At 45.1% G+C, this 10,427-nt stretch overlaps 1 protein-coding gene across 1 annotated transcript; it reads right to left on the bottom strand.

The window, feature by feature from the left end:
• Positions 1-3,466: 3,466 nt before the first annotated feature.
• Positions 3,467-9,853, bottom strand: PDCL3 (phosducin like 3). Its single transcript, XM_066176592.1, has 6 exons — positions 9,748-9,853; positions 8,263-8,392; positions 7,067-7,157; positions 6,269-6,412; positions 5,198-5,406; positions 3,467-3,873 (listed from the first exon to the last, which is right to left on the bottom strand). Exons 1-6 carry the CDS (start codon positions 9,751-9,753, stop codon positions 3,731-3,733), a joined length of 723 nt encoding a protein of 240 aa, XP_066032689.1. The 5' UTR covers positions 9,754-9,853; the 3' UTR covers positions 3,467-3,730.
• Positions 9,854-10,427: the final 574 nt, after the last annotated feature.

Raw genomic sequence — 10,427 nt, 5'->3', positions numbered from 1 at the left:
CACAAAAGAAGAGCAACTCCAAACCGAGTTACTGACATTTCTGTTAGAAGTTTCCTTTCTCATTGCCTCTGAAGTAGATTAACTTCCCCAGATTTCCAGAGCATAAGGACAAATTATTCTAAACTTGAGCTTTTAAAACAGGAATAAAAAGTGCACCTTAACTTTCATGAGAAACGCTGTAGATCAGAACGACTTTCTTCATGAACTCTACAAAGACAAATACTAGTGTTCAGACGTCAGGCTAAGTTGTGGCTTAGCATTGTGCGCCCATCCTGTGCACTGATCCAACAGAGCTGGATGCACACACCCAGCTTTCTCATAGTGAGTCATCTCACCTAAGTTATATTACTCCCAGCAACAAGGCCAAACAAATATCCACCTGAGCATATTTGGGAAAGAAGGTGATAGGACAGCCACAAGGAGGAAGGAGAAGAGGCTCAGCTGAGCCCAGGAAAAGTAGGACCTGGCCAAAACAGGTACAGGACAGCACAGCCTGTTCAAAGCACACTCCTTCATTTCACCTTCTGCAGCCACAGTCCTGCAGATGCTTCTACCTATGTACAGATCCCTGACTATGGGACTTGGCTGGATTCAGTACCTGGAGAACTGGCAGCTTAACCATGGCTTTCCCCTGCTTGCACAACACCTGGTTCTCCCACTGCACATGAAATCAATGTAAAACACTGCCCTGCAGATTTGGCGAGTCTATATTGTGAATAAAAGATTTGGGGAGGGAAAAAAAAATCAGAATGGTAACTATCCAGATCAAGGCAGCCTGCCATGAACCTAATGCAACTGCTCACATGGCCTGGCTAAGCAGCAGTCTTCAGACTTGCACCATGAAGAGAACTTTTTTTATTACTAGTGGTGCACTCACATTTCACACAAAAAACTCCAGAGTGACTGTCCACTAATGGCAAACCATCTGTCCCTGTCTCTGGCCCAGGGTTACTTTTCCCCTTCCCACCACCCACAGGCACGGCTGCAGTGTGGGATGAGTCAGGGATGCTCTCACAGCAGTGTGCTGGCCAGTAACTCATACAAGCCTCAGCACTGTTTACAGGATCACTGCCTCTGATTTCTCCCATGACAGCTGACAGAAAGACCCTTCTCATGCCGATGAAAAGTGAGCATTGATCTGACACTAACTGTTGACAGGCTGCAAAAATATTGATAGTGCATTTAGCAACAGTGCCCCAAGCCTTGGCAAATGAGAGCTCATGCTCTCCAGTTATTTTTTTCTCATTATATTGCCCCTTTCTGCAATGTGTATTAATTGGCTGTTTTGGTTTGCTATTTAGCAGCCAGCTTCTTTTTAAGCTAAAGCTCATTCCCTTAGCTGTGCTTCCACAGCTCCTGCTCTGCCAAAAGGTTAAACAGCCCTCATTATCTGTTTCCTACAGAGACCTAATTTCTACAAAAGGACTTGAGCATGGCAATGATTGGCAGGAAAAATAATAACATTACAAAAAGCTGTTTTCACACCTAGCCAAAGAGTGAGAAGCATAGATACCATTTGAAATGATGCTCCATGTGGGTCTCAGCAGCTGGGCATGATATTCAACTTCTTCTGGTTTGTGATGATTCTCACATCTGCCCCTTTAAGCGTGGCATCCGCCAGTGGCAACCCCCAATATTTCAGCAGATTAAGCAGTTGAGAATAAAAGATGGAGGTCAAAATGTCTCCATTTCTCCTGAATTGCTGTTCCAAAACACAGTTGCCTATGAAACTGCAAGGCAGCCCCTGCTGTAGGCCTGACTGCAGGGAGCAGGCACTCTCCCCCTCTCCTAGGTAGAGTTGTCTCCTGTGTAAACCTCCAGGCAGACCAGGTTGGCTTTTTCTCAAGCAAAGACAAAACTACTACCTGGGGGTGCCACAGTTATCATTCCCAGGCACAAGATATCTGGCTTCCCACAGCTCCACAGCCTGGGAAACCCATATGCAGCCCTGGTCCTCCTCAGGACCTCAGTCCTCTCAGTGGTCCAAGAGCTCACAAACGCTATTAGACCACATACAAAATGGGAAGGCAGCTATGGTTTAAGACCCTGCTGGAGGAAGAGACTGTGAAGTAAACAGTCTGAAGTCCCATCTCTCCTTTTTATTCACCCCTAGCTTCCCTAGTTTCCTCCAAAAGGAATGCAGTCCATGTGATCAGAGGCCACTCAAAAGCACAATTCAATGTGAACAAACAAAAGAGAAGCAAAATACACAGTGTAGGCTTCTACAGGGAGGAAGAGTTGTCCTCTTCCTAGACTGTACGAAGTTGCAGGTGAGCACACTGAAGCATCAAGTCTGATAGCACTTGGGATAGTCCCGTGTCATAAGGAGAGTGCTGCTATGTAATAATATTCAGGATTTATCAGCTTCTATTGTGCTGCACTTGGCTCACTTGCACAAGATTAGTATTTTAGCTACTCTGCCAAAAACATGTAAGAGAAAGGGAGACAAGTGAGACCCATCATTCACATCTCAAAGAGAAAGCTCTCCATCAGGATCTTACAACCTCACCTGAAGGAAGAGTGAGTTGTTCTTTGGACTACACGCTGATTTTTCTCAGAGTGCAGGAATCATGCTTGAAAGTCACTACAAACTAGTAAATTTTTTTTAAATATCACTGCTTACTGAGTATTGCATTCTTTTCCATCCACCCACAGCATCCATCTGCAATATAACAAAATGTCATTGGGGCAGCCTCAGTAGCAAAAGCTCTTGGAGATTGTTAGCCTCAGTGTAGACCAACTGAAAGTGTAGGTGGACCTTAAATCCAACCCAAAACAATCAAGCAGCTCCAAGTGTCAGCAGATCTATAATCAAGGTGATATTTATGCTCTTCTAAGGCTTCAGTTATTATTACTGTAGCTGAAAAATTCAAGTCTTTAATATTGCAAGATGTCAGGTCCTCAAACATCATCCTCCCTCCCATTTGGCAATGGCACTACTGTAGGAACACCTGACTTCTGATGTGGTTGAAGAAATCAGCAGTTTCACACTTGAGCACTACCATCTGGAATTTTATTCTGCAATTTGCAAGCAAGATGGTGCAGAAGTTCAGCCCTGGTGAAAGGCAGAATAGTGCTGCTAAGTCAAAAGTAGAATTCTGGACTCAGCAGGCCCCAGGAGAGGTTGGCCATCCCCAAGGCCTCTCTCAAGATGCCTGGAATCCCAGCTCACAGCCTCATGTTGTCCTTCTGGTGCCAGCACATCTCTGCAGAGGACCACCTACCACCTTCAGAAGCATCGTGGGTACCCTCCCCCAGCTCTCTGTGAAGTCCAGGCTGAGAGGGCTGAGCACAGTGGGCCAAGAGATGGCCCATTTCAGTGCCGTAAGTAATTATTTAAGAACAGCTATTTAGATTTAATTTGTACAATTTAAGCTTGTTAAAAACAGCGCCCTTAAGACCACTTCATGTTTCAACTTTTTTTTAGAAGTAGCCATTTACTACGAAAATAATAACAAGAGACCTGTTTCTACTCATGTCTATATTTTAAAACTTTTGAGTAATATTTACTCAGGCTCCACTATACAAAATGTCTTTCAGCAACTTAAGTGAAGCTGCAATTTTTAAAAAACAGAAAAGTTTTTTTGTTTGTTTCTAGAGGGTTCTAGAACAAATGTCTTGAAAGGCTACCCTTCTGGGTCTCAGCAAGGCCTTGAGGAGTGTCTCCAGTGCTCGAGGTGGGAACACTGGCTGCAAGTGCACTGCATCAATCTGGAGGCAGACGCAGGAATTAGTCATCCTCTGAGTCACTCTCCCCTCTGGCTGGGACACAAGCCCTGATTGAGGACATGAGCTGGTCCTGGATCTGCTTCCTGGGATTCTCTTCAAGGTCTGTCTTGATGGCACCCGACTCAGAAATCTTCCACTCCAATTCTGTGCCATGTAAAACAAGAGTCATGAATGTAGGGGAGCAAACTGGAGAAAGCCCACCCTTAGCTCCCCAGGCGACTTCCCTTATCATCCTACCACCACCACGGACCAGGGTCCTCCTCCCCTTCTTCTTCCACACCCAGATCCAAGCTCCTGTCCCATTTACCACACCTACTCCAGCCTAGTCCTCCTTTCCCAGTCCCTAGTGCCGGCACAGGTCTCAACCCAGAGCACAAAGGTCAGGGTGCTGCTCTGCACCCACCAGGAACATCCCTGGTGCCACCCTGCTCACCTTGCAACCAAGAGTGCAAAAGAGGTGATGGATACAGAGCAGCAGCTTCAGAGGCAACTCTGCCAGTGAAAGTGAATTCTACCTCCTTCTAACCACATAAGGGCAGAAGACATGTTTGCACATCTACTGCCAGTGAAGGAATACTGCTCATACATTACAGCTGTTCCCATCATATTCTGAGCTCATCACAAGCAGAGGAGGTAGGGAATAAATTTAATAAAGGGCAAAAAATTGTGGAAATTTCATTTACACATCTGAATAATAGGTATTTTCCAGGGATGTACCTTGTAAGTAGAATTCACCTTTGCCTCTACATCACACACTATATATTAGCTGCTTAAGACAGTAAATAGACTTCACCACCAGCAGGAAGCCCAAATTGGACTGGACCGCTTCCCAGAAGTGGTAGAAAGTCAATACAACACATTCAGTTGAAACCTTTCTCCTACTCCTGCTGACAATCCTATCATCAAATCTAATTTCTTTCAGATGTTAAAGAATAACGAACACAACCTCACACTTTCTTTGATCTCCAGTGGAAGGCACCTGTGCTTAGGGGAGAAGGAAGGAAGACACAAAAGAGAAGTGCAGAAATTTCAGTACACAGCTTTCTGTGATGACTGAATTAAGCCGACTCAGGCAGGGACAACAGACAAACATATGCCACTACGTTAAAAATGAAACAAGGAGCCCTACAATCCAGTAGGCAAGTGCACAGATTATCATGTCACTGCAGGCAAGGGCAGTCTTTCATGTCCAAGACACACTAAGAACATGCATGGGTACTGTTTACCCCTTAATACATCCAGCAAAATTTGTTTCACCAAACACAGGGCATAAATACTTGCACACACAAGACAAATACCAAGGTACTGGCCTATCACTGCTTTAACCAGATAGCCATGTGATTGAGCCATAGGAGTGAAAAAAAAAATCTAATATCAGTTTCAGTACCTCCCTTCTCCTAAGCCGTACTTCTCTCATTCTCAGCAAAACAGTTTTGCTTTTCCTCTGGAAGAGCAGAGATTCACTCACCATCCCTGGTCAGGTTCATGCCACCAAACACCAAAGGTCCAATGAACTGAGCTTTGATGTCTCCCTCCAGGTACACAAATATTGTGGGCAGGTTCTTGTCGGGGTAGTTGGGAATGCAGGTGGTGGAGATTGCTTTGATGAATTTCACATCTCTGAACTTCTTTGCAAGCCCGCTCAAATGTTGATTTATTAAGGCACAGAGTGGAATTCTGCAAAGAAAAGCAACAGACAGACATAAGGAGAAAACAAGAGACAATTTAAAAAGTAAATGGCTCCAGAAGAAAGGTCAGAAATATCAGATGGATGACTTTCTGAAAGACAAAAGTACCAGAAGCAACTTCTGAATACTTCTGTTGCCCAGTATTCCAGCATTCGAAGGAGATCAGCACCACTGGAGATTTTGGTGTGTGGTGGGATTTTTGTCTTAATATATTAGTAATGCAATCTTCCCCTCTACCCCCTTTATATTCAGGGAAACTGGTTTATGAATTTAAGATCCTTAGACATTGCATGAGCAAGGGCAAAACAAAAAGCAAAGCTGCTCCAGGAAGAAGGTATGCAAATGATGATCAACACCTGTGAGGCAATTAGAGACAAAGAACAACAGCAAATACTTATAACCCTTCCAAAAAAAATTCTAGCAACGTAACAGACCTTTGTGACAAGATTTTCTATCATGGAGACAGGACTGGAAACCTTGCTCACTCTATTTGTATGCCACTAGAAAGCAAGCTAAATACACACTGCTTCTTTGTATTCACAGCCCCTTGCATTTAATCCAGAATAATCTCCAAAGCTTGGATATTTCAGTGGCAGCAGCTAACTCTATGGATGCTGTATAGTACACATCTTGCTGTGTTGTATAGATGCATAAAAAAGCCACTTCATGGTAACATCATTCTAGAATGAAGTTCAGCAGTCTTGACTCAACAGTATTGAAATTACTAATTTGTTTTTACTTCTTAGAACTCCAGAATCAGTCCTTAGTTCCACACAATGAGTACACATTCACCTTGGAGCATTTTCAGCTATTGACAGTGCAAGGTTTAATGGTTAAAAACAAATTCTTACCCTTGTTTGTAGAGGTGTAAGACTACCCATATACCTTTTCCAGCTTTTGTAACCTCTTGAACATAATCTTTTCCTGAAATCTCCAGAACTTCCCCGAATTTATTCTTCATTTGAGCTGCCTTCATTTCTGCTAACCTTTGCTGCCTGAATAGCCAGGAACGAAAAAGACATCTTGTGAATAGATGCATTTTTTTGACAGAACATCACTTGAAGGAGCTGGTTGAAACCTAGACATCAGAGACAAATTACAAACTTCTTCTAACCCCAGAGCAATAAAAGCAAAATGACACAGTAGATGCTCCTGTATTTGCATCATAGGCTATAACCACCAACACGCAAGAAGTACAGCTGTTTCATGAAATGCTTTTGCCCCTCATTTCTGGCCTCTCCAGACATTTCTTCTGTAAATAATACACTACGAAACTAAATGGCAAAAGCCATGAAAGAGGTTACAAGATAGAGGGAAACCAACACTAATTATGCAAATCTGCAGCACCTCAATCTCATTCACACAAAAATTAGGAAATACTGGAGGTGATTTTCAAAGCTCTCAGGATCCCCAGCCATACACTCAGCAGGTGCACATTATCTCTGCAAAGCTAGGTTGTAGATAAAGGATACTGAATTCAAACACTGTTATCCTTTTAAAGACACTTGGAAGCTCCACGAGAGACCAGAAACACAACCCCCTTTTTCCATCATCTTAAAAACATTCTTTCTCTCTAACAAAATCTAAAAGCAGATAAAAGAAAGACCCTCCAATTATCATTAAAGCCAAATTCTGCAAGCTGCTCTGACCTGTACATTTCAATAGCTCTCTCATCTTCCTCGTTAAATTCATCTTCATTCTCTTCTAGCTCTTCCAGAGTCATGTCCTCGTATGTTTTCACTGGAATGGGAGAAACATTAGATCAGCAAAAACCTCAGTTCAGGATTAAAACCCATCAACTTTTGTCAGTCCAACAGAATTTATTTACTCTAAAGACAGATTAATAGGAAGGATGGAGTGGATTTTTTAAAATATTATATTAGAATAACAGAATGGCTTGGGTTTAAAGGGACCTTAAAGATCACCCAGTTCCAACCCTTCCTGCCAAGAGCAGGGCCACGTTCCACTAGAGCAGGTCGCTGGCCTAGCAAATCCTGGCCTTGAACACTTCCAGTGATGGGAAATCCACAACTTCTCTGGGCAACCTGTTCCAGTGCTTCATAACCCTCGCAGCCAAGAATTTCCTCTTAATATCTAATCTAAGCCTACTCTCCTTCACCTTAAAGCCACTCCCCCTTGTCCTATCTATCACTACATGGTCTCATAAAGTTGGAATTGCCCTTAGGAGTTGGGACTTCAGTGATCCTTGTGGGTCCCTTCCAACTCAAGATGTTCTATGGTTCTATTCTGTGATTCTAAAAAGTCCCTCCCAGCTCTTTTGTCAGTCCCTTTGGCATTGGAAGGTGCTACAGTTCTCCCCCCAGCCTTCTCTTCTCCAGACTGAGCAGCCCCAGCTTTCTCAACCTGTCATTACTATTCCTGCTGGATTTTTATGAAGTGTTACGTGCTTTAGATACACAGATGGAAAGAACATGATGGAAAAGGCCTCTGAGCTGAAGGCTGCCTAGACTAGCACCCAGCTACCTGCACAAGCTTTCAAGTTTAGCAGCTGCAGCACAGACATGCACATTCACCTGACAGACTCCCTTTGCACTGTTTTTGTTTCAGTTTACAAACATTTACTTCCATAAAAACACAGTGCTGGCACAAAGAACAAAACCTTCCTGTGCTGGAAGAATCCATGTGTTCAGGAATGTATTTGTTTGATAACGTTAACACCTGATTAGCCTGAACAGATGAAGCTTTGCTATCCCTACAGGCCTGGAAAATGACACATTGCTTTACAGACTTATAAGCATTGCTGCTGGCCATTCCTTTGAAAAGCTCCCCCCAGGAGCCATTCCAAGGCTTGTTCTGCTGCTGCCTGAGTTGGCTGGTCACTCACCCAGAGATTTCTGAAGGATGGCAAACTGCTCCTCTTCCTTTGCCCGTTCCTGTTCCTCCAGGTTTTCCTTTGGAGGAAGGATACCTTTCTTGCGCAGAATGTCATTCCACTCCGTGTCTTTATTTGGATCCTAGAAGAGAAGAACAAATAGATGATATTTCTTCAAGGTAAACTTTACCACTTCCAGAACTTAACACAGTTGCTAAACTGGTAACTGGAAGGTTGGTGCCAGAAAGTCACAGTGCAAATCCTCCTGACTCTGATGCTTCTTTCCAGCCCCAGACCTGCAGTACCCTGAAGACTGACTTTGTTTTATCCCATCCCACTGACAGCACATACAGGAGGACCTGGTTGGGTACCAAAGTTTGATGCGTTGTAACCATTGCTGCATCTCTCTCAAAGTGCAACAAAAGGAGAGGGTATTAGCTGAGTGACAGGGAAGCATGCCAGCCAGAGGGCTTCCTTATAGACCCTCAGCATGATAGGCCACCAAATCCATGGTCAGTGCATCAGGAAGCACTAGTGACAATACACACACAGGTATAAACCTTACAGAACCCAGTTCTCAGTATAAGGGAAGTCTCCCTGTTAGATTCAAGTAAGAGTCACTATGTAAGTGCTTAGAGAAAAGCAACCCATCTCTGTCAGCCAAGCCCATTGCTAAGGATTCAGATCTAAAACTATAGCTACGCTATTCCTGAGATTTTACTGTAAAACAGTTGCAATAATCCTACAAAACAAGTCCAATACACCTCTGCATATTGTTGAAAAGCTCAGTACAAGATTTTCCTACTTAGCAGGCAATTTTATTTTTTAAAACACAAGAAATCTCAGTGATAAGCACCCACGGGCTGATTGTGCTTCCTTGCCATCTTGGCCTACGTCCACTTTGGAAACGGAACACACCGACTGCTTTGCTATAGCTTGTATCAGTACACTAGGTCTGTTCGCAGCCATATAACCAGATCTCTTCTCAGACTAAACCCCAGAACTTATGGAAGGGACGGGTGGGGGGGCAGAGAGGGAGAAGAAAAAGAAGAAAATAAAGAAAAAGAACATCGTAGCTCAGCAAGCACAACACCAGATTTATTTTTTTTCCCCGTCTCTGACCGCGGTCACCTTCTCCCTCAACCTCGCATTTACTACCATTTACTAACACACTGATGCACTACCTGAAACGCCAACCCGCTCACTAACAGTAGCGAAACAAGTACCGTGGTTGCAAAAAAAAAAAAAAAAAGCAACGAACTGCCACAAACCCAGCCGTGGAGCTGCCGAACAACACCGCCGAGTAAGAGCCACCTCCGACCCGAGAGAGCAGCACGAACCCGGGCCGCTCCCACCCCGGCTGCCCCGGGCGCTCGGCCGCGCAGGGCGGCCCGCGGCTGTCGGCGCGGCCCCAGCCCTCGGCCCGGCCGGGCTCGCCCCGGAGCACCGCCCGCACACGGCCGGCTGCGGGGACGCGGGGACACGGCGGCTGCTCACCTGCATGGTGCCGGCGGGGCCGGGGCCGGGGCCGGGTAGCGGCGCTGGGCAAGGCCGGGCAGGGCGGTCCCGGCGTGCGCGGCGCGGCGCGGCCGGAGGAGGCGGCGCTCCCGGCGGGGCGGGCACAGCGCTGCCGCACCGCCTAATATGGACGGTCCCGGCGGCCTCGGGCCCTCATGGGCGGGGAGGACGGGCCGCCGGGCTGTTTCGGTCGAAAGGCGCCCTAGAGCTCGCAAATACCCCCGCCCTGGGCACGGGCAACTTCTAGTAAACGAGGCTGCTCCAAGCCCCATCCAACCTGACATGGGGTAACTGTGCTTGAACAGGCAGGTTGGACAGATGCGTCACTGTGGTCCCTTCCAGTCTTTTTCTGCGATTCCCTGTAACTTTTCTTTCCACTTCACTGAGCCTTTTTTATCTGTTTGCATTTCATACCCTGCTTTATTTCCCCACTGGTTTATCTTCTTATTTTCTTTACCTGATCTGTTTTAAAAAAAAAGCGCAATCAAGCCTATATTATCTATTATCTATTCTTGTTAGGCGTAATCAGCTGTACTTGTATTATTGTTATGATTGGATTATAGCCGACTGATATTACCAGAAATTTGTCTCTTGATAGTTACTTTTATTTCAGTTTTGAGTCTGTGTTAAAGTATCACTCAGAAAACACTGAAGTGTGT

The sequence above is a fragment of the Chamaea fasciata genome, unplaced genomic scaffold, assembly GCF_029207755.1.
Source record: "Chamaea fasciata isolate MVZ Bird 193981 ecotype frontalis unplaced genomic scaffold, bChaFas1.0.hap1 SCAF_2, whole genome shotgun sequence".
Taxonomy (NCBI): domain Eukaryota; kingdom Metazoa; phylum Chordata; class Aves; order Passeriformes; family Sylviidae; genus Chamaea; species Chamaea fasciata.
The sequence above is the reverse complement of the archived record's forward strand: the minus strand, read 5'-3'. Positions and strand labels throughout refer to the sequence as shown.

Coding starts and splice junctions, on each gene's coding strand:
- PDCL3 (XM_066176592.1), bottom strand. Junction 5,407..6,268: donor TTACACCTCTACAAACAAGG/GTAAGAATTTGT, acceptor TTTTCTTTGCAG/AATTCCACTCTGTGCCTTAA. Junction 3,874..5,197: donor CATGAACCTGACCAGGGATG/GTGAGTGAATCT, acceptor TACATGGCACAG/AATTGGAGTGGAAGATTTCT.